This window comes from Strigops habroptila, chromosome 3 (assembly GCF_004027225.2).
Source record: "Strigops habroptila isolate Jane chromosome 3, bStrHab1.2.pri, whole genome shotgun sequence".
In the NCBI taxonomy this organism is placed as follows: Eukaryota; Metazoa; Chordata; class Aves; order Psittaciformes; family Psittacidae; genus Strigops; species Strigops habroptila.
This window is the reverse complement of record NC_044279.2, coordinates 1,317,760-1,340,339: the sequence shown is the minus strand read 5'-3', so window position 1 is coordinate 1,340,339 and position 22,580 is coordinate 1,317,760. Positions and strand designations below refer to the sequence as shown.

The window sequence follows — 22,580 nt, the reverse complement described above, 5'->3', positions numbered from 1 at the left end:
GACTTATTGGCAGGTAAGGGAAAGCCGCGGTGAGAGCGCCATTGTTGTGAGCGCTGAGCTAATCGATCGCGGCCGCCGCCGGCTGGAGCAATAGAGCGGGGAAAGCGGGAGGTTAGACCGGCGGGACGCGGTGGAGGCGGCAGCGCTCCGTTAACCCTCCGCGGGGCCGGCGGGGACCGTGCGGGAGCTGTGTGCGGGCATGGCGAGCCCCGCGGCGGGGCCGGAACGCTTCTGTACGGCCGCGTTTCCTGCCCCCCCCTCCCCACCGCCCCGGGCCGTGAGGCGCTGAGGGACCAAGATGGCGGCGCCCAGCGCTGAGGCGGCGGCGGGAGCCCGGGGCAGGCCGCCCGCGGTCACCCCGCAGCAGATCCGCGACCTCATCGGCGGCGGGATCGCTGCGGAGGGCGCCGGCCACGACGGGTGAGCGGGAGCGGCGGGGCCTGCGAGGGACCGGGGCTGAGGAGGGGGGAGTACCGACGGGGGAGGGGGGTACTCGGGGTTATGGGGGGAGGGGGTGCGATGGGAGATGCTGAGGGATGGGGCTGGAGTCATCGGGGTGTGATGGAGAGCACTGGTGGCCATTGGGAGCTATTGTGGGGATGGGTAATGGGAGAAAAGGGGGCTGGGAAGCGCGGGGAGGGGGGGCTGGAAAGTGGGGGGCGCTGGGAGGCGATACTGGTGACTGGGGGGCGATACTGGGAGGCACTGGGAGTCCTGGTAGGGTGAGATGTGCGGGGAGGCAGTAGCCTCAGCAGACGTGCTGTGACACTGGGAGGCAGTAGCGGGCTGCGGGAGGCGCTGATGTGCACTGGGAGGCAGTACTGGGGGGCGATGGGGAGCCAGGGGGGACCTGGAGAGTCCTGGTGTCCCTGCGGTCAGAGTGAGCTCAACTGGCCAGGTACGGGGTCTCAAAGAGTGTGTGGTTGCACCCTAGGGTGGCACAGAGCGTTACTGGTGGGCACTGGGGAGTCTGGAAGGCACTGGTGGGTGCTGGGTGGCTGAGCTTTGGGGGTATCTCTGTGAAGCCAAGCAGCCGTGAGCGCTCTCAGAGGCACTGTTCATCCTTGACCCAACCATCCTTAGAGTTTGGGTGTTAGCGAGAGGCCAAAGGGCAGTGCTCGCCACAGGGATGGTGTTCCAGCCATGGATCCTGGTGTTGGGAGCTTGGGAACAGCCACAGCTTCAGAGACGTGCTGCAATTGTCAGTCTGCCTTCACTGGGATCGGAGAACAAGTTCCTATCTCCTGCTTGTCACATCAAATCCTCATCTACTGCTGCTGTTGAGCATTGTGAAATGCTTAATTCACGTCTTTGCTTGCTGCGTTCCTTATTAAATAGGTTTATTGGTCTGGGGAGCCCCTCAGAGCATCTTCAGTGCCTAAAGGGGCTCCAGGAAACCTGGAGAGGGGCTTTGGGCAAAGGCCTGGAGGGACAGGCCAAGGGGAATGGCTTTAACCTGCCAGAGGGGAGATTGAGATGAGCTCTGAGGCAGAAGCTCTTCCCTGTGAGGGTGCTGAGGCGCTGGCACAGGGTGCCCAGAGAAGCTGTGGCTGCCCCATCCCTGGCAGTGTTCAAGGCCAGGTTGGACACAGGGGCTTGGAGCAACCTGCTCTAGTGGAAGGTGTCCCTGCCCGTGGCAGGGGCTTGGAACTGGAGGAGCTTTAAGGTCTTTTCAACCCAAACCAACCTGTAGTTGATGTAATTAGGGCTTAGGAGCTCTGGAGAAGGGGATCTTGTGAGGGTGAGCCTGCAGGATGAGAGGTTACAAAGTGGTTTGTGCATTTTCTATGAATGGAATCTTTCCCGGGCAGTGCAGATGCTTCACTTGCTGTTCCTTTCAGGAAGGACATGTCCAACTGGTCAGAATCAGCTAATGGATCCTCTGAAATGGATGCTCTCTCCTTGGAGTCTGCCAGCAAGGAAGCCTACTTCAGCAGAGTGGAAACATTCACCATATCCTTTCTGATCCAGCTGCCCCCCACCCTGCTTCATAGCATGGTTTAGGTTGGAGGGACCTTAAAGCTCCTCCAGCTCCAACCCCTGCCCCGGGCAGGGACACCTTCCACTAGAGCAGGTTGCTCCAAGCCCCTGTGTCCAACCTGGCCTTGAACACTGCCAGGGATGGGGCACTGCTTTGCTGCCACCCTCCCTGTGGCTTCCCTGCAGGCTCCATCTTCTTGGAAGCTTTTCTTTGCCTAAATAAACCCTGACCAAAGCTTTGCCTGGTCAAAACATCGTTTATTGGGTTTTCTCCTTAACGTGAGCACCCATTGAAGTGGGCAGGCAAACCCCACGAGCTGTCCCCACTGGTTTGTGCCAAGTATGGCTGGGTCAACGTGGAGTGTGACATGCTGAAGTGCTCCAGCTGCCAGGCCTTCCTCTGCGTGAGCCTGCAGCTCGCCTTTGACTTCAACAAGTGTATGTATGCTGGTGCCTGGTGGGTGTGGGCTCGGGCTGTAGGGTTTGGGGATTCTGTGTGCCTCATCATGTGCATAAATGACTTCTGGAGTCTTGTCATAGAATCAACCAGGTTGAAAAAGACCTTTAAGCTCATCCAGTCCAACCATTGCCCAGCACTGCCCAGGCCACCACTAACCCATGGCACTGAGGCCTCGGCTACACGGGGTGTGAACACTTGCAGGGACAGTGACTCCAGCCCTGCCCTGGGCAGCCTGTTCCAATGCCTGAGCACCCTCTGGGGAAGGAATTGTTCCTCAGCTCCATCTAAACCTGCCCTGGGGCAGCTTGAGGCTGCTTCCTCTGTCCCATCCCTTGTTCCTTGGGAGCAGAGACCAGCCCCCTCCTGGCTCCATCCTCCTGTCAGGCAGTTGCAGAGAGCAAGAAGGTCCCCCCTGAGCCTTCTCTTCTCCAGACTAAACCCCCCCAGGTCCCTCAGCCGTTCCTCATCACACTTGTGCTCCAGGCCCAGCACCAGCTCCGGTGCCCTTCTCTGGCCCCGCTCCAGCACCTCACTGTCTCTGTTGGTGTGTCTTTCTTCTCTTGTGCTGGGTGTTTGCTTCTCAAAATAAAGCACGAGTTGAATAAATTTCCTTTAGTTTGTGAGAAAGTGGTTAAACTCCATGTTTCTGTTGTTAGAGATGGGTTAGGATGGAATAGCTCCACTTGGAAGGGGTCTCTGATGACCACCTAGTCCAAGTGCCTGACCAATTCAGGGCTGTCCAAATGTTAAGTAGTATTTCACTATTTAGGAATAGTAAAATTCCTAAATTGGACACAGGGGCTTGGAGCAACCTGCTCTAGTGGAAGGTGTCCCTGCCCGTGGCAGGGGGTTGGAACTGGATGAGCTGGAGGTCCCTTCCAACCCAAACCATTCTATGATCTATTTGGGCTACCAGCAGTAAACCTCCCCCTCCTGTTGCCCTCACTGAGCTCCCTGCCCAGGCCCAGCACCAGTTTCCTTCTCCTGCCTGCTCAGCATTAGCCTGTCCTGACCCATGCAGGGAGCAGGAACAGCTCCTGCGTCTCCCACGTTGGACAACATGGGGCAGGGAGAGCAGCAGGAGCTCCATCGTGTTGCTCCTGAGCTATCATCAGTGATGGCCTGTGCTTCATCACCTGCCCAGACCTTCACTTTCCTCTACCTGCATCTGCCCTCTGCAGAAAGACATTTATTTCCCCTCCATAAGAAGTGTCACCTCCTCTTCTCAGTTTGCCTGACTGCAAGTCCCTGCTCCTGTTGTCTGGAAGGCAGCAGAGAGCAGATCCCTGCTGTCAAATGCAGCCTGGGCCATGGGTAATGGGAGCTGCACGAGTATTTCCTTTAGGCTCACTCTGAATATTGACATCTGTTTGTTCAGACTGTCTTTTTTACATAAACCTTGGCCTAATTGTCATGTTGATCACACTGGTTTAGGAAAACAATAATCTGAGGTTGAAGGAAGGGCTTGAAAATACATTAAAAATGAATGGTTTGGTTCTGAAAGGGGTGAATAAGTTAAATGAAGTATGCAATATTTGGGGGGGGGGAAGCTTGATTTCCAGACATGGATGTGATTTGGCTCCTGCAGCCAAACATGAGCCAGGGTGGAGGGGTCAGGAGAGGTAGCCAAGGACTGGTAGCAGCCCTAAGGGGTAAAACTGGCAAGAGCAGGCATCTGTGCCCATGGTTTGAGCTGTTTGCACTGCACTGCTGTGCAATGGGGAGGGTTCTCCTGCTCCATGGTTGCTGTGCGTGGGAATGGGAAGGGATTTTGGCTGCAGGGAGGTGGAATTGCTCTGCCACAGGAACCACTGCTCTGTGGTTGCCTGCAGGGAGGCTGGAAGTGCAGCAGCTCCTTTTGGTGGGGAGGGAGCTGAGTCTGAGCTGAGACCTTCAGGCCCTACAACCTGCAGCCTCAGGTTGTATCCATCACCCAGGAGGAGCAGGAAAGCCCTTGTGTCCTGGTGCCTTCCTCTCCTGGTTTGGTTTTCCCAACCATTCCCTGAGGAGGTGGCTCCACAGGGGAGTAGAAATGAGCTTTGCCTTGCAGATAAGGAGCGCTGCGTGGAGCTGAAGAAGGCCTTGTGCACTGCTCATGAGAAGTTCTGCTTCTGGCCAGACAGCCCCTGCCCAGGTTGGTGTCTCTCTCATGTCTCAGAGCCCATGTCCAGCGTTATTCCCTGGTTTTCCTCCCTTTCTGTCACTGCTCTTGTCTTCCTTTGTAGGAATTATGGTTACTCTTGAGGCTGCCAAAGGAAACAGTCATCACAGTCCCCTTTTCCCTGTGGGGATGATAAAACACACAGTGGCAAAGTGATGTCTTTGAGCAGCCTCTGAGCCATGGCTTGAGCCCCAGGCTGGTCCGTACCCAGTTTCTCTCAACCTTTGTGTGCCCCTAGGACAGCTAAAATGCTTTTTGGGTTGTAACTGGGAGGTTACAGGGGGGTCTGGGTGACATGGGGTGCTCAAAGTGCCACAGAGCTCATTCTCAATGCTGTACTGCAAGGGTGGTGGCAAAGGAAAAGGGCTCAGCTTCTATTTTAAAAGCCAAGAGGCTGCTGTGGGGAGACCTGGGCTCATCTCTCTCTTGTCCTGTGGGATCAGGAGGTGGTGGGAAGGCTGGTGGCACAGCTCAGCCTCCCGTGCTTGCTCTCCCCAGATCGCTTTGCCATGTTGCTGGTGGATGAGCCCAGAGCCCTTCTCCAGGACTTCCTGGAGCGCTTTCAGAGCCTGTGTCAGCTGGAGCTGCAGCTGCCTTCCCTCAGACCAGAAGACATGAAGAACATGGTGAGTTCCCTTCTGCACCCATCTGGGTGCATTCAAGTCCCCAGTGAGGGTGCCAGGCACCCCTGTGCTGTGCAAACCCTGACTGAAACAGTGGAGACATTCAAATGGAGGCTTCTTGTGTATGTGAGTGGTCTGTCGTCACCATGGCTCTCTCCTTGTGTGTTCCCTGCATGCTGGTTTCACCTGGTATCTCTGGAAGCATGGAAAAGGGTGTTTGGAAAGGCTCCTCTTCCATGCCCAGCACAGGCACAGCTGGCTCATGTCACCATGATGTTGCCAGTGGGAAGTGGGCTGCAGTGTCAGGTTCTCACTCTTGCACCTTCCCCAGCGTGTGTGGTGCTCTTTGGTGCCTGGCAAAAGTGATTTGGGGTCCCACAGACTCCTTAAGGAGCTCTCCCCTTCCTGTTTGTTACCTCCAAGCACTCCATGAGCTGTGGCAGCCGTTTAGCTGGGATCCCACGAGGCTGGACACAGTCTTTGCTTTAGGTGGGATCGGGAGCTTGGGGTGCCAGAGGCTGCCCTGGAGCAGAGGTATGGGCAGAGGCCCATGAAGGTGGAGGGGTCCAGGGAGTGTGGTACAGGGGGGCTCAGCAGGCAGGAGGGAAGAGCGGGAGCTATGACACAAGAAGCTGGCACGTAGCTACAACTAGGAGCAAGTGTGGGATTGCCTTCTCTTAGGGACCTGGCCAGGCCCTGTTCTACTCCAGCCAAGTCTGGCTTGTTGGGCACTTGCTTGCTGGGAAGCAGATGGCTCCGTGTGGGAACCAGGGAACTCCTCATCCATTCAGGATGTTTTATGGGCTGGCTGAGCTAGGAAACCCATCAGAGCCCTCTGAGGAGAGACAGCATAAAGCCAATGGATGTATCTCATCTCCACATCTAACTCCCCAGCAGCAAGGTCTGGAGCCTGTCTGAGCCTTTGGGGACTCTCTCTTCTTGCTGTGTCTCAGCAATGGCCCCAGAAGTGCTTATGGTTTGCTTGAGGACAGGCAAACACAGCCCCTGCTGCCTCCTTGGGATCAGAGGGGTGGATGAGGAGTGTTGAGGCTTGTGCTTGAACAGGGACACACAATGGGGAGGGTCAGATGGACACAAGGCAGGAGGAAGCCATCACACTGTTTTGCCTGTTAGCCAGAGTAGAGTGTTAGCTCACCAGCCCTTTCAGGGAGAGGAAAAGGGATTCTCCTCCATGTAGGACATGATTTGAGAGAGACTGTCTCAGCTCTGCCCCCTTTCTCTGCTCCACAGTCCCTGACAGAGGAGAGGATCAGTCTGCTCCTCCAGCTGATTGGGGAGGAACTGGAGCACAAAACAGAGGGAGAGAAACCACCAGTGAAGTTTGCCACAGAAACCCTGCAAGTGCAGGTTCCTGCCTGCGTCCTGGCTCTGTGTGGCTGGACCTGCAGGTGAGTAGTGCTGTGGGACTGGTGCTGGAGTGGTTGCTGGGGAAACATGTCAGAGGCTGGAGGGATGTGGCTGTTCCTCCTGTGAAGTGTTCGCTATCCCCTTTATGCTGCTCTGCTCTGTGAGACCCCACTTGCAGCACTGTGTGCAGTTCTGGTGTCCTCAACATCAGAAGGACATGGAGCTGTTGGAGCAAGTCCAGAGGAGGCCACGAGGATGAGCAGGGGCTGGAGCAGCTCCCGTATGGAGACAGGCTGAGAACATTGGGGCTGTTGAGCCTGGAGAAGAGAAGCTGCGTGGAGACCTCAGAGCAGCTTCCAGTGTCTGAAGGGGGCTCCAAGGATGCTGAGAGGGACCTTCATCAGGGACTGGAGCGATAGAACAAGGGGTGATGGGTTCAAACTGAAACAGGGGAAGTTCAGGTTGGAGATAAGGCAGAAGCTCTTCCCTGTGAGGGTGCTGAGGCGCTGGCACAGACTTTTCCCAGAGAAGCTGTGGCTGCCCCATCCCTGGCAGTGTTCAAGGCCAGGTTGGACACAGGGGCTTGGAGCAACCTGCTCTAGTGGAAGGTGTCCCTGCCCGTGGCAGGGGTTGGGGCTGGAGGAGCTTTAAGATCCCTTCCAACCCAAACCATTCTCTGATTCTATTTCACTGTCTCTAGCTATTAAAACTGATGGACTTCCAGAAACCCCAGTGCAAAGCTCCCTAATCTGAACTGAATGTCTCCCTGAGACAGCAAAAAGTCTGAAACAACCAAGCTTCTGATTGCCCCCTTTGTTGCTCACGTAGATGTTGAAGTTGCTTCCTGTAATGTCATCCTCAGGAACACTTCCATTGCTCATGAGGCCTGCAGGAAGGGAGGGAAGGTTTGTGACCTGAAGCTTTGCAGCTTCCCAAAGCTGTGAACAGAACAGCCACAGTGTTTGGGCCTGAGGCAGCTTGTTGAAGGTGAAGAGATCTCTTATGGTGCAGGCTGGAAAAGGGTTTGCAGTGAGGAAGAGCAGAGCTGCCAGTTTGGGGGCTGAGGATGCGGACACTTGGCTGATGTGCCGTAGCTGACTGTGCTCCTGCTTCGTGGCAAGCCAAAACGTAACCAAGCTGGTTTAAATCCATGCTATAGATGGGGTTTAATGGGGTTCTTTACTTCCTAGCACAAAACAGCAAGTCTGTGCCTCAACCCAGGGGTACTGATGCCTTGAAATGTGCTGGCAGCTGGATCCATCCCTGTGCTCTGCCAAGTATCTGCATCTGTTGTGAAAGCTGTGATTCCGGGCCCAGGTTCATCCCTGACCTTCTCCCCTGCCTTGGCTCTGTCCCTGCAGCGCTGGCTCCGGCTCGGTGCACCTCTCGGTGATCTCCTGCTCCCGCTGCATGAGGAAGGTGGGACTGTGGAGCTTCCACCAGCTGGAGTGTGTGGGGCTGGAGCTGGACTCTTGCAGCCCCAGCAGCGCGGCCACTGAGCGCTTCCCGCTCCTGCCCCCGTCTCCGCGCAGGATGCTCACACGGAGCCAGGACATGCTCCCTCCAGGCTCCGAGCAGGTATGGCCCATGAGCTCAGGGTGGCTGGGTGATGCAGGGGCACACACGAGTCAAGACTGATGTAGTTTTGCCTCCAAAGAGCCTTGTTTTGGTGCCGTGTCTCCAGCTATAGGCATCGTCCAACAGAAGTGGGTTGCTGCTGCCTTTGCCTTTATCCTTTGCTCTCTGTCCTCTCCTCACTCAGTCCTCCTGTAGCAGGGCAAAAAAAGGGCCTTTCCAGCCAGCATCCTGGAGCTCATCTAGCTCGAGGTGCTCTGAATCAGGGGTATATCCATATCACCCATACACGGCTGAGAACATTGGGGCTGTTGAGCCTGGAGAAGAGAAGCTGCGTGGAGACCTCAGAGCAGCTTCCAGTGTCTGAAGGGGGCTACAAGGATGCTGGAGAGGGACTCTTCATCAGGGACTGGAGTGATAGGACAAGGGGTGATGGGTTCAAACTGAAACAGGGGAAGTTCAGGTTGGATATAAGGCAGAAGCTCTTCCCTGTGAGGGTGCTGAGGCGCTGGCACAGGGTGCCCAGAGAAGCTGTGGCTGCCCCATCCCTGGCAGTGTTCAAGGCCAGGTTGGACACAGGGGCTTGGAGCAACCTGCTCTAGTGGAAGGTGTCCCTGCCCGTGGCAGGGGTTGGAGCTGGATGAGCTTTAAGGTCCTTTCCAACCCAAACCATTCTATGGTTCTGTATCCAACTAGACACATCCGGGATGTCTAATGTGGCACTAGAAGGGAAGGTGGCACAGCTCCTGCCAGGATGGCTGAGCAGGAGATCTTTTTGATCTTTGTGATCTCTTGTTTGAGCTGGGCAGGGTTTCCCTGTCCCCTTCAAGCAGAAGACATGCTGGTGACCAGAGGAGCTCCATTAACTCCTTGTTCTTTCCCCACTGGCAGCACGAGAAGAGCCCATCCCCAGCAATCTCTCGCCCACCACGGGGCTGGGACTCTCCCATCCCCACGGACCGGAGTGAGTTGGAGGTGCCCAGTCCCACGCCGAGAAGCCGCCCCATCACCCGCAGCATGGGGCAGGGGGAGAGCATGGAGGTGCCATCCAGTCCCCTCCGGAAAGCCAAGCGGGCACGGCTCTGCTCTTCCAGCAGCTCAGTGAGTCACCTGGGGCAGGGAGAGCCTGGGTGGGAGGAGAGGGATCTGGGAAGGGTGCTCTTGGTACAGTTTTGGTGTCCTCAACATCAGAAGGACATGGAGCTGTTGGAGCAAGTCCAGAGGAGGCCACGAGGATGATCAGGGGCTGGAGCAGCTCCCGTATGGAGCCAGGCTGAGAACATTGGGGCTGTTGAGCCTGGAGAAGAGAAGCTGCGTGGAGACCTCAGAGCAGCTTCCAGTGTCTAAAGGGGGCTACAAGGGTGCTGGAGAGGGACCTTCATCAGGGACTGGAGTGGTGGGACAAGGGGTGATGGGTTCAAACTGAAACAGGAGAGTTTTAGGTTGGAGATAAGGCAGAAGCTCTTCCCTGTGAGGGTGCTGAGGCGCTGGCACAGGGTGCCCAGAGAAGCTGTGGCTGCCCCATCCCTGGCAGTGTTCAAGGCCAGGTTGGACACAGGGGCTTGGAGCAACCTGCTCTAGTGGAAGGTGTCCCTGCCCGTGGCAGGGGGTTGGGGCTGGAGGAGCTTTAAGCTCCCTTCCAACACAAACCATTCTATGATACAGGAACCAGGCACAGAGAGGATTTTCTGGTGTCACTGGAGTCTGTTTTACATCATGCTGTCATTGTTCTCATTCACTGTCTCTTTCTCCCATACCCAGGACACATCTTTGAGGAGCTTCTTTGACCCCAGCTCTCAGCATCGCGACTGGTGTCCCTGGGTGAACGCGGTGGATGGAGGGGACATCCTGGAGGATACCACGACCCACATGGAGAAGGAGCCCGTGAAGGCAGAGCCAGGCTGGCGAGTGGTGCTGAACATGCTCCTTGCCACCAGGAAGTGTGACAGAGTGCCTGAGACAGAGCCTGTGGTGAGCCTGGGGGACCCCAGCCCCAAACCCAAGCACTCAGAACACTGCTTGCCCCAGTCTTGCCTAGAGCTCATAGCTTATGGGCAGAATTTGGGGTAGATGGGCTTGCGTTGGGCTCAAACAAGCCCAGCTGGGTGGCAAGGACCAGGTTTGTGTCTGCAGAGCCCCAGCTTCCCCTCTGGCCGTGCTGGTGGCCCCTCAGCCAGGTCTCAGCCAGTACAACGATGTGTTGTGCTCAGATCTGCTCAAGGGCTGCTATAAATAACAACCTTTCCCGAGCAGCTCAGCACTGCCCAAGATCCCGTTTCATTTCATGTCCCCATCGAGAGCTCCTGACCCTCTCTGCAGACACCCCGATCGCTGGTTCCTGTGGTCCCCAGCCCCAGGCTGGGGCATGGTGGGTTTGCCAAGCCAGGGGAGCAGAGCTGAGGCGACAGCCACTGTCCCCAAGTGGCTGCTGCCTTCCTGGACCCCCTGAGCTCCATTATCCACTTGGATTCCTCCTGCTTTGCTTGGGGCTGAGCTGCTGGGACCAGTGGAGCAATCCTGCTTCAGCATTAGTCTTGGGGACTTTGTGTGAGTTGTGGCCCCTTGTGGCTGTGCCATGCACTGGGAAAGCACCAGCGGGTCCTGTGGCACCAAATACAAGTCAGAGGTGTGAGACTCACCTGGAGCAGGGGATGGTTGGCGTCCATCCTGCTTCTTGGAATTGTGGAATCAACCAAGTTGGAAAAGAGCTTTAAGCTCATCAAGTCCAACTGCTCCCCAGCACTGCCAAGGCCACCACTGACCCATGGCACTGAGGCCTCGGCTACACGGGGTGTGAACACTTGCAGGGCCGGTGACTCCAGCCCTGCCCTGGGCAGCCTGTTCCAATGCCTGAGCACCCTCTGGGGAAGGAATTGTTCCTCAGCTCCATCTAAACCTGCCCTGGTGCAGCTTGAGGCCGTTTCCTCTTGTCCCATCCCTTGTTCCTTGGGAGCAGAGACCAGCTGCCTCCTGGCTCCATCCTCCTGTCAGGCAGTTGCAGAGAGCGAGAAGGTCCCCCCTGAGCCTTCTCTTCTCCAGACTAAATCCCCCCAGGTCCCTCAGCCGTTCCTCATCACACTTGTGCTCTCTTCTTGCTCACAGTCTCCTTGCTCTTCTCCCCCCTGGTTGTGACAAATAGGGTTAATGAAGAAGAGGAGCAAATTGATGTCTTGGCAGCAATCAGGACATTTCAGAGCTCTCTTGTTTGCTGCAGTTTCTCCTCGTGTGTTTGTAAACAGGTCAGTGGCGGTTGCAGCTCCTGTTGTGGTGCCCTAACCTCTGGTTATCACTTTGCTCCCCTCTCTCACAGAGCCTCTCGGAGAAGTCCTCCAAGGTATTCCGCATTTTCCGGCAGTGGGAGAGCATGAATTCCTCCTGAGCAGGCCTCTGCCTTTGGGAACTGGCATGGAGCATCACATCGGGCAGGCAGAGATCTGCTTCAGGCTGCTCCCATGGCAGCTCCATGCCCTGGGGAAGGGGATGCTGAGGAGGCTCCACACCAGCCGCAGCCCCCAGCAGCTGCTGGGCCCCCTGCTCCCTGCCTGCCTGCCTTGGAAGCCTCCTGCCTTCACAGACTGCTGCTGGAGCCCTGGGCCCCGAGGGCTTCCAGAGCCCCAGCCAGAGCCAGGATGTGCTGGGGGTGCATGGGGTGAACAAGGAGATGTGTCACCTCTCGAGGGTGACAGTCCTGCCCGGCTGTGACCTGCCACCAGCAGCGCAGGGAGGTGATGCCAGGTGGGAATAAACATTTCAGTTTTGGTTTTTTCTTTATCCTTCTCTTAGTGCTTCTTCCCGGGGTGGGATGAGCTCTGGACCTAGCACATGGCTCCTGTGTCCCTTGGGATGCTCGTCTTTGTGGGATCAGTGTTTAATTGCCTCATTTTCCTGTTTCCCCACTCCTCCTTTTGCTGTCTCCCCTGCCTGATGTATAGAATCATGGAATAGTTTGGGTTGAGAAGGACCTTAAAGCTCCTCCAGCTCCAACCCCTGCCACGGGCAGGGACACCTTCCACTAGAGCAGGTTGCTCCAAGCCCCTGTGTCCAACCTGGCCTTGAACACTGCCAGGGATGGGGCAGCCACAGCTTCTCTGGGCACCCTGTGCCAGCGCCTCAGCACCCTCATAGTAAACCACCCAGCTGGGGAGGCTGGGATGCAGCCAAAACCTGGGAAGAGCTGGGTTAGGGCTTCCCGTGGCTTGGGGCCACAAGGCTGGGTGCTATGGAGGGACTGGTCTCTGTGGAAGGGAACAAAGGGAGACCCTGATCTGTCATCTCCATCCTTGAGGATGCTGGGGAAGGGGCTTGGGGGGAGCTGAGCTTCCACAAACAGCCCGGGCATGGTTGGACCTCCTCGCCCCAGCTCTGCCACTGCCACCCTTTGGAGGAGGAGCTGCCCCTGCCCCAGTTTCCACTGCTCCAACTTTGGGGTTTCTTCTGCATCTCAGCTTGACCCATCCCTTTGGGGGTGTTTTCTGGCCCCCCTCTGCCTAGGAAGGCAGCGGCTGCCTTGGCCAGGGCTGATCCCTGCTCTCCCTGAACCCCAAAACTCGTGGGGCTTCTTCTGTGGGGACACCCTTTACCTGCTGGCTTCTTGGATGGGTGCTGCAGGACTTGAGTGTGGGTGAAGTCCCCTTCCTTTCCTAAGAGGATGCTAATTGAGTGGCCCTAATGAGGAGCTGTTTCACCCCATGGCCATGCTGGGCTGGGAGCTCGGAAGGAGATGGGGGTGTCGTCCCCCCCACACACACCCTGGGTACCCTCAGCCCTGGTTCTCCTCATCCCCCATAGCTTCTCCCCAGGGCTTGCTATGGGTCCCTGTAGCTCCCCAGAACTCCTCTGGCTCCCCATGGCTCCCCCCTTTCCAATGGTTTCCTGTAATTCCCTATAGCTCTCCCTACTCCCTACATCTCCCCTGTTTCCCCATGGCTTCCACCTTCCCCCACCTTGTCTTTACTTTTGTCTTCCCATCCCCACCATGCTCAGGGAACCACCCCACAATCTGTGGGGTGCATCCACACAAGGGAGGATGGCGTCCCCATGCTGGGGTGGGTAATTCCAGCCACCCCCCCTGCCCATGAGCCATGAATTTCGGACCCAGAAGGGCTCAGAAGGCCCCCAAATCCCCTCCTCGCTCATGTTCAAGGGTCTGTGTGCTGCAAGAGCGGGATTTAAGGTACCCTAAAAGGGCCAGGATGCATCATCATCCCTGTTATCCTCATATCCCAGTTGCAAAACTATGGTATTACACAAGTGAAATACAAGGATTTAAAGAAATTAAGAGGAAAATCCTGATTTTCTCACTCCTGTTCTCCCAGTTGTCAGGGAGCATTGAGGCTGAGGAAGCAGAGGACCCTCTATCCCAACTTTTCCAGGTGCTCTGCTCACATAGAATCCCATTCCCCACAGTGTAGCTCACCTGGGGTGCAGACCTGACCCCCTGGGGTATGTTACCTCCTGCCCCAGCCAGACTCAGGGCTTGAGGGGTGCATTGGGGCATTAAATAGAGGAAATCACCCCACAAGTGTGTGTGTGTGCAGCAAGGTTGTCCCTTTCCTTGGACATTTGGGGGGTTCTTTGGCTGTGTCACCTCCCCACACAGGGATACATCCTGGGGTGATGCTGAGGTCAGGAATGCAGGATGTCCACCCCGGGGCGTGGAGGCTTGAGAGGCACCCATTAGCACCATCACGCGCCCCACTGTCACCTCCGGGGCGCTGCTGGGACCTCCCCTGCCCCGTCCGGTTGGGGAAACTGAGGCACCGGGAAATGCTTTCCCGGTGTCGCACCGGGAAGCTGCGCGGTGACTCGTGGTGCGAGGCCCGGTCATCTGCCACATTCCCGGTGTGTGATGCACGGAGGATGTTGGGATTTAACGCTGTTTTCCCCTTGTGACACTGGCGTCACCCCACCACCATCCCGTTACCTTGAGGGGTGGGGGGTAACCCCAGCTCTGCTGCCCCGGCGGGGTCTCGAACCCGCGGCCCTTCCATCACTACCCCCACCACCCCCCCCTCCTTTTTCGCCTTCCCTACCGCACTACAACTCCCGGCGTGCCGCGGGGTGGGCGTGGTTACCGGCGCAACCAATGGCGACAATGCGGGGCGGTGAGGTCACTGCGGGTGACGTCAGGGGTCCAGAGAGAGGCTCCGGTAGAGGCGACCGGAGCGGCTGAGGGAGCGCGAGGCGGCGCGGGGGGGGGGGGAAACCGGGCGGCGGCACCGGCGGCGGGACGAGGATAACGACGAGGATCACGACGAGGATCAGGCGGCGACAGCGGCAGCGGCGACACCAGCGGCGACACCAGCGGCAGCACCGGCGGGGGGGTCCCAGAGGCTCGGAGCCCGGCGCCCCCCCCAGCTCTTCTCGGTGCCGGGCGTCCCCGGGCGGCGGCGGCGGCGCTGACAGCCCGCCCGGAGCACCGGGGGCGGCCGCGGCCACCATGTCCTCCCCCAGCCCGGGCAAGAGGCGGATGGACACCGACGTGGTCAAGCTGTATCCTTACCGAACCAACCCCCCCCCCCCCGCCTTCTTCTCCCCACCCGCCACCGGGAGCCCCGGCGCGGGGTGAACCCGCCTCCTCGGCCGGGCCTGCAGCGGGGACCCCCTCCGGTGTGGCTCCCCCCCCTCCTCCCCGAGCGGCGGCAGCGCCCCTTTCCGAGGCCAGGCCTAGGCCTCTCCTCAGGGCTGGGGGTTGGACTTACCCCCCCCTTGGTGTGAGGGCCCCCCGTTACCGGTGAGAGGCCTTAACCCCCCCTTTACCTTATTGTTGGGGGGCATATCCCCCTCTATGGCTTGACAGCCACCCCCGGGGTGCGCTGGGGGTGTCCCTGCAGGTAACCCCGCTTTGGTGAGGGTGTCGTCCCCCCCCCTCAGCCTGGCTGCCCTGCACGCCCCCTGCCTGCCCTGGCATATGGCCCAGCCACCGGGGGAGGGCAAAGAAGGGGAGCGCAGCTCCGGCAGCCACAGCCCAAAGAAAGGCTTTTGTGGTGTTTATGATGATTATTGACTCCCCCATTTCAGCCTCTGCTTCATGAAGCTTCTGGTGCTGCCTTAGGGCTGTAATTTTGGGGGGGGGGGGGGCTCGCTTAGAGCAGACCCCTGGCTGGGTGACAGGGGGGTGGCTGAAGGGCAATAGGGCCCAAACCCCATCATCTCGCAAGAGGTCCCGTTTATGTAACGCTCCAGGTTTGATTAAGCTTTATTATTTCTATTCCCCCCCCCTTCCCCTCCACTTCTTCCATGATAATCTGTTTATATTCCTCCTTATTTTTATTCCTGGTCCTTCCCAGGGTGGCGAATCCTCTTTCTCATGTCTGGAGTGTGGGTGGCGTTGCAAAATACCATCGGGAATTCGGTGCTGGGATTCTATTATTAATAGTTTTTTTTGTTTACAAGGTACCAAAAGAAGGAAGGGGGGTGGGGGGGGTGGGTTAGAAATGCCCAAAGTGTGGCCCAAAACCCTTTCCCAGCTCTGTTGGCTGAATGTGCTTGATCCTCCCCGAGCAGCACTCGGGTCTTGGTGGTGTCGAGGGGTCCAGAACCGGGTTTGATTTAGTTTCCAGGGAGAGATAAACAAACTTGCTTGGATTTGGGGTTATTTTGGAAGCGGGGGGGAGGAGCGACACGGCTCCCGTTTGTGGCTTATCGAAGGGAAACTTCTGTTTGACGTTCAGCCTGAGCCTTTTTCTCTCTCCAAAGCTGCCTCTTGGTAGATGGGGTGGGTTTTTTTGCCTTGTTTTGAAGCAAATAGGAAATGACTCCTGCTCGTGCTTCAATCGGGAGCTATTTTTATCCAGAGGTTTAAAGTTACACACATGTCACACTCTGCCGAACGCCGATCGCGATCGATGCTGCATCGCACCGCGAGGAGGGTTTGGGAATTCCAGCTCTTTGGGGAGGGGGGTAGAATAAAACCCATCTTAGGCATAGCATGGGAAGAGGTTTGGGTTAGAGAGGGGCTGAGGCCCAACCTGCTCCACTGCTGCTCTCCTTTCCCCTCCCCCTTCTCTTTATTTATTTCTTTTCCCCCTTTTTGTTCGGTTGGGAGCCGGAATCTGCAGCATTTTAGGAGACAAAGAGCAGGTTTTCCTCAAGTGGCTTCGCTCTGGATTTCTAGCAGCAGCCGGGCTGGGTGGTGGTAGGTAGGAAGCCCCAAATCCCTGGCATTCCTCCCCACGCTGGCTAGTTTCCACTCTGCTCTTTGCTCCCCTTCTTGACAAAAGAAACCCCCGGCTTTTCCAAGCCTTTCCCCTTGTTCCTGGAGGCTCAGCCTTCCCGGGGCTGTGAGGGGTGAGGGTTAGAGCAGTCGGTCTCCTGCGGACAACAAACTTAGGAAGTTGGATGTGTCAGATGACTCCTCACCGCTCCTCCTCCCTCCCCAGCCTTTTTTGTTTGTCTGCCTCCCTTGCCTCGCCTGCCCAGGCTAGGCCTAAGCTCCCGGAGACGCTTCCCAAGGGAATCTGCCTCCTCTGGAAGCTCATCTGAAATCAGGATCTGGCTCGAGACGTGCGAGCGAGGAGGGCCTCGGTGCTGACCAAAGGAGAGGGGGCTCGTCTGAAGGAATGTACTTGAAGGCTGCTCCTCCCCGGGGTGGTGGTGTTGTGGAGGGGTTTCGTTTTTATCTCTTTTCCCCCCATTTTGCTGCCATTTTCGTTACAGTTCCCCTCTTCAGCCTCTTCCCGTGTCTCTGATGGAGAATAATGGCAGGGATTTATGGCCTGCCAAGAGCTACCTTTTTGAGCAGGGAGGGGGGTGCTGGCCAGAGTGAATAACGCTGCTGCCTTCTCCTGCTCTGACAGGTTTAGGAGCCGAGTGGGCTCTCTTTATTATTCCTGTTTTCAATCCTCACACGTCCCTGTCCTTTTGTGGATGCCTCTTTGTGAGCAGGGAAGGGGAGAGGTTGCTCAGCTCTCTCTGGGGCTGGAGGGAGGGCAGAGCTCTCTCTGTGTGTGTGTGTTAATGTGTTGAACTGATGTTTAATAATCGCCTGGACGATTCTGTGCTGAAACTCTGACTCACTCATTGTTTCTCTCCTGATCGCGCTCACAACGCTGTGCAAAGGCTGGGGAAGGGCCTGCAGTGGCAGCCACGCTGCCTCCCTCCCCTCTTGGGGGGCTGAAGGACCTGTGTACGCACAGATGGGGGGCACTGCCTTCACCCCACCTGCGAGCAAGGCTTTGTAGGAAGCTTCATACCCCCCAAAACACCTCCAGACCCGCTCGCTTGGAAGCGCAGGGATATGCTATGGACCTGCTGAGAAGCGCTTGAGCTCAAGGCTCAGGTAGAGGGAAACTGCGGGGTGCCGAAGGGGGGGGAATCCCCTCCCTGGTGCCCCCCCAGTTTCGGCCTTGGAGCCGTGTTTGCAGGCAGGAGGCCTCGGGCAGAGCTCGCAACTCCGCGGATTGGCTGCTCTGTTACTACCCGGAAACCGGGGCCGGGGTGGAGCGAGCCGGCAGCTGATGGGGTGCCCCAGCCAGTGTGTTCATACATGGGGGGGATGCACCCCGACACCCCCAGTGCCCACAGCGCTCTTTGCCTTTGGCCGCTGCAGTTCCAACCCGGGGTTCATTGTTCTGCACCGTGGAGCAACACGGACAGAACAGGGGGAGCTCTCCGCAGCCTCCCCTTAGTGGGGAGTTTATTCGGTGCTGCTGTATTTTCCTCCTTCGGTGGATTACGAGCTGCTGGCTGGGTTGTAGTCCCCCGAGCTCTATTTTTAAGCATCCGAGCTGGAAAAGGGAAGTGTCACCCTGTTTTGTGCATGAAGGGAATTATAAATAGCACCCAGCTTCATTTGAATCTCCCTATTCTGACCAGTTTACCAGAGCTGAACGTTGGTAACGCGCCTCGGAGCTACCAGGGAGTGTAATACACGGAGCATTGCGCTCCCTGCTAATTTTAGGCTCGTCCCGACTCAAGGAGAATAAAGGTACAAAGCTCCTCAGTTTACCTGTGGAGTATTTTGTAATTGCAAAACTCCCCTGTGTTTGCTCCGCTGAGATCAGCTGAGGCAAAGGGTAGGACACAGTTTACATTTGGGCTAAATTCCTTGTTCTCTTCAGTCGAGGCTTACACCGCACTTATCATCCGACTTGAACACCTTCCAAGAGTGGCGTTGAGCAATAGGGCTGTCACGTGGCTTTGTTCTCTTTGGCCTGTCCCCAGGGGAAGAGCATGTGCACTGGAATGTCTTGTTTTGGTAGGGTTTTGGTGGTGGTTTGTTGTTGGTTTTGGTGGGGTGGGTTTTTTTTTTTTCCCTTAAAGGACAGCCATTTCTGGAAACTTTTCCAAGGCGGAATGTACATTTTCCAATGTCACGTTACGCTTCTCTCTCTGCTCTACTTCTGGGGCTCTGTTTTAATGAGGTCTCCAGGGATGAGGGTAATGGTGTGGTGGTACTTCAAAACACACAAAGACGTGGCAGCAGCCCCGTTGCAGAGAACCTCCCCGCTCCCCCCAGTGCAGCCAGAAAAGCTGGCACAGGTTGTGGCTTATAAATAAACCCCAGTTAAACACAGCTCAGAGCATCTACTGGTACCTGCCGTTAGGAGAACTTGAAACCCATTCTGCCCAAACCAAACCAACTAGGGCTAAAAATGAGATAAATCATCTTTGTTGCCTAAATAACAACTTCCAAGGGTATCACCCTGCTGCTTTCAGAGCTGAACGTAGCATCTTTGCTGGAAGCTGGGTTATATTCTCCTCCCCTCCCTCCAGAAGGACGGGCTCTTGGCTGGAACTGTAAGTTCACTCTCGCATTGTTGCCCTGTCAGTTTGATGGTGGAGGCTATTGAAGCTGGGGCTTGTGGAGCAGACCTGAAAGCACAGTGCACCTGCTTAATCATGTAATTGCTCTGGTCATTGAGATGAAACTGTAGAATATGAATCCGGTGCAGCTTGGAGCAGAGAGCCTGTTGTAGCTTGACATCCCCGGCCCCTATTTAAAGTCAGCAAAATAAAGCCTTTGTATCACTCTGCATTTGGGTCATTTGAACTATTTCTCCCTCTTCATTCCCCACATTCAGAGCAGTGATTTGGGTGTTCTGAATAATACAGCAGTCATCAGTTAGGATTATCCTTGTGGTACCCGGTTCTTAAGACTAAACTGGCATTAAATGACTAAAGTGCTGATTAAACAAATTGTGGAAGCTCTTTTCTTTGTAGTAACAGTTTGAGGGGAAACAAGTGGCTTGCCTGGTAAAATGGTGTCCCTGCTCTCCTCCCTGCTGCTCTGTCTGGTGATATTTCCTCCGTCTTGTGTGCTGAAGCTCTGCTGTGATCCAGGCAGGCTTGGATTTGTAGTAGGTGATTGTTTTTGAGTGTCATCACGATATCTTACAATCCCAGCAAGCTCTGTGAGAGCACTCCCACGTGTTCAACATTTCTCAGCAGCAGCACCAACCAATAACGTTCCCTTTGAGCCTGGCTGCGAGTCTCTCAAACCCTGTTCAAGTCTTCATGGGTAGGATTAAGCAGGAGATGCCCCCTGATGAGGCTCTGCATTGTCTCATTTGCCAGGGAAATAGTCCATTTAAGCTTCACGGAGGTGCAGCTCGTGTTTTGTCCTGGTTCTGTGCACTGGCATTAAAATTATGTGCTTTTATTCTCATAAAGCAGAGCTTTGAGGTCGCTGGATGCTTGCTTTGTTGGTACCCAAGTGGCAAGCAGGAGCTGCCCTGTGTTGTGCTGTTTCCTTCCTCTCCTCAGCTCATGGCAAGCAGAGGTGTGCTCTTTCAGAGTGTTTTCTTGCTTTGTTTTTAGAAGAACATCAATTGCTCCTTCAAATACACACTTAATCACTGCTTTACCTTGTGCCTACCTCTAGTACCTGGAGCAGGTTGAGCAGACATAACCTGAAAGCCAAAGGAGTAAACCCTGTGAGATGCTGAGTGCCTCCTTCGGAGGGTTGGGTGCATGTGGAGCTCACACCTCACCGCTGGATCACTCCTTGGAGGTTCCAGGTTTGCTGGGGGGATTGCTGAGGGCAGAGGTGGCCCTGGGCAATCCTGCTCCCCTCTTGGGACAACTCAATGCACAGGCTTTCCCTTCTTTTCCCTCCTGTTCTTAGAGCCCTCTGCCCTTTCCCATCCTGCTGGAAACAAAAGCTTAAATTAAGAGTCCTGATGGACCTTTCTCCTCAGTTATTTTCCTGCTTTTTTTAACTCAAGCAAGGAAAAGCAGCAGGAACTGGGCTGTTAGGAGGGGAAAGGTGCATCTGAAACCACCCCAGTGCAGAGCAATTCCTGGTTGCAGTATAACTTCATGTTCTCAGCACCTGTTGGTAGTCAGTGCCCTCCTTAAACCCTGATTTAATCAGAGTCATAATAAACACATAACAGGTTGTTGTTAAGGCAGGGAAGTGCCACAGTTAAAGTGACAGCTCCTGTATGGAGTGGGGTCCCAGCCAAATAGCTGTCTGCTTTACTGTCTGCTTAAATTAGGGGGGTTGTGGTGCTGAGGGAGAGGTGTCTGAACTTTCTGCTCTGCTCTCCTGCCATTCTGGACATCGTTCTGGCACCAAAAATGAGAGCTTATGACAATATATCCTCAATACTGAATGGAATTTTATATGTGGGTGTGCATATAGGAGTTGAGTGTTTCATTGGGTGTCTTATGGTGTACATTCAGCTTCCCTCCTTTCCCTCCCTCCATTTCCCTGTGGATTTTGTCCATGTATTCCTGGAATAATGAACATAGAGAGTCACTCTTTGTTTTTCTTCACCAAAATAGAGCTCGTGTGAGTGAAGGATCATCTCTTGGCCATCTCTAGTTTCTCCTGGGTCATGCATCCTAGCTGGCAGCTTGCAGCCCTCACTGTTAGCAGACACCCCTTGTGATGGATCTTCTGCTGCATCCCAGGGAAATGGTCTGAGTCAGTTTTATTCCTGGCAGAACCATGTGGTTCTCACTTGCCCCCCACACTAATTCTTCATTCCTTTTTTCCACCTTCTTGGAAGGTTCAGAATTGCTTGTTCCTTGAGGCTGATAGACTTGGAATACTGGTCAGCTGTTGCAGGGAAGTGCAGGGACTCATTTCCTCATTGCTAAGGTAATTCTCTGCTTAGTCTTTGCCAGGCTCTTCCCTCTCCTGTCCTTTAGGACCATGCACCTCTAAATCCTATCTCCTTCCTCATCTTCAGTCTCCATCTTCTTCCAGTTCCTTTCTGATAATCATTTGTCTGAGTTTGAAGGTGGATTTAGTGTCTTGGGAAAAGGTGATTTCATGGCTTGGCTTTGTGTAGCCATTAATGATTCTCTGCACACCGGGGCTGGTACCAGGTCTGGATTCAGTCCTGGCTTCAGGACTGAGATACTCTATTTTTTGTCAGCACTGCAGCTTCCAAGAGCTGTCCTTTAGTCTTAAATCATTTGCCTTATTCCCTGGAGCAAATTGATTCAACCTTCCAAGAGAAGCCAAATCACTCACAGTCCATTTTCTTGGCATTAGGTGTTTCGAATCAGGTAGAGGGCTGGATCCGGGGGTATTGTTTTTAAACAGAGGTCGTGGTGGGCTGTCGACTCTAATCCCTTTTCACCTGGGAATTGTGGAGCATGCCTGTGTATTCTGCATGAGCTGTGGACAGGAAAGCACAGGAGGTGGGGCAGACTTCCAGACAGCAGTGACTCAGTGGCAGGAAGGGATAACCATTTTCGAGCATTCCCAAGCTTTCCAGCAATGATTACGTTTCCCTGGTGCATGCTTCCCTGGGATTAAATGCTAGAAGAAAGCAGCAGCACGTATTTTCTTTGAGATTATACAAACAGAGTGGTTGGGCGGATTGTTCTGTAACATTTTGCACTGTCTGCCTGTGGCTGCCTTTACTTTGGGGGTGGCTGCTCCCTTAAAAATGAACGTTTCCCATTTGCGTTCGTGTTTTCATTAGGAAAAGGCTGCGTTTGACAGTTGCTGCCCTTTAGGGGAGCTTAACCCTGGAGGCATTTGTCATCCCCTGTGAAAGGTGGAGGTTAAAAGCTGACAGTTGATTGTTAGACACATTTTGCGTTATTCCCAAATTCCAGAGGGCTTTTCACCTGGCCTTGAGCTCTTTCTCCTGCGAGAGCAGTGATGAGGGACTGTGCATGTGAATTATAGATGTGCAAATCATTGCTGCCTTCATACTCTCTGTGTAACTGCTGATTGTTTCTAGTCAGTCGTCTGTGGATCTTTTATAATGACTGTATTGGGATGGACTGTATCGGAACGGAGGTGAACAAGAAGGGGATGAGGTGGTGCTATGAATAATGAATCACTCGTATTGAGAGAGGATGAATAGTGTCCAGCCTGCCTGCTCCTGGCCCCTGAGCAAGGTATGACATTGAAAGGTAAGGTTAAGCATGTCTGCACTAGAGACAGACTCTGGCAGGCTGTAAAGAATGAGATTCTGACTGGAAATCCAGACTGGATTTGGGATAG

General features: G+C 55.2%; 2 protein-coding genes across 3 annotated transcripts in view; both read left to right on the top strand.

Annotated features, from left to right (window-relative positions):
- The first annotated feature begins 23 nt into the window (after nucleotides 1-23).
- ZC3HC1 (zinc finger C3HC-type containing 1) lies at nucleotides 24-11,938 on the top strand. 2 transcript variants are annotated; one of them, XM_030479755.2, is made up of 10 exons: nucleotides 28-420; nucleotides 1,842-1,953; nucleotides 2,268-2,418; nucleotides 4,491-4,574; nucleotides 5,100-5,227; nucleotides 6,476-6,633; nucleotides 7,954-8,170; nucleotides 9,059-9,268; nucleotides 9,929-10,138; nucleotides 11,478-11,938. In XM_030479755.2, exons 1-10 carry the CDS (start codon nucleotides 299-301, stop codon nucleotides 11,544-11,546), a joined length of 1,461 nt encoding a protein of 486 aa, XP_030335615.1. In that variant the 5' UTR covers nucleotides 28-298; the 3' UTR covers nucleotides 11,547-11,938. The 2 variants fall into 2 exon arrangements, with proteins under 2 accessions (XP_030335616.1, XP_030335615.1); XM_030479756.1 differs by lacking the exon at nucleotides 9,059-9,268 and having other exon boundaries at nucleotides 24-420.
- A 2,335-nt stretch (nucleotides 11,939-14,273) lies between these two features.
- UBE2H (ubiquitin conjugating enzyme E2 H) overlaps nucleotides 14,274-22,580 on the top strand; it is a 54,734-nt gene continuing 46,427 nt past the window's right edge. Inside the window, exon 1 of the mRNA XM_030478049.1 lies at nucleotides 14,274-14,659. Within this exon, the coding sequence (XP_030333909.1) occupies nucleotides 14,607-14,659 (53 nt within the window). The 5' untranslated portion in view covers nucleotides 14,274-14,606. The remainder of the gene's footprint in view (nucleotides 14,660-22,580) is intronic.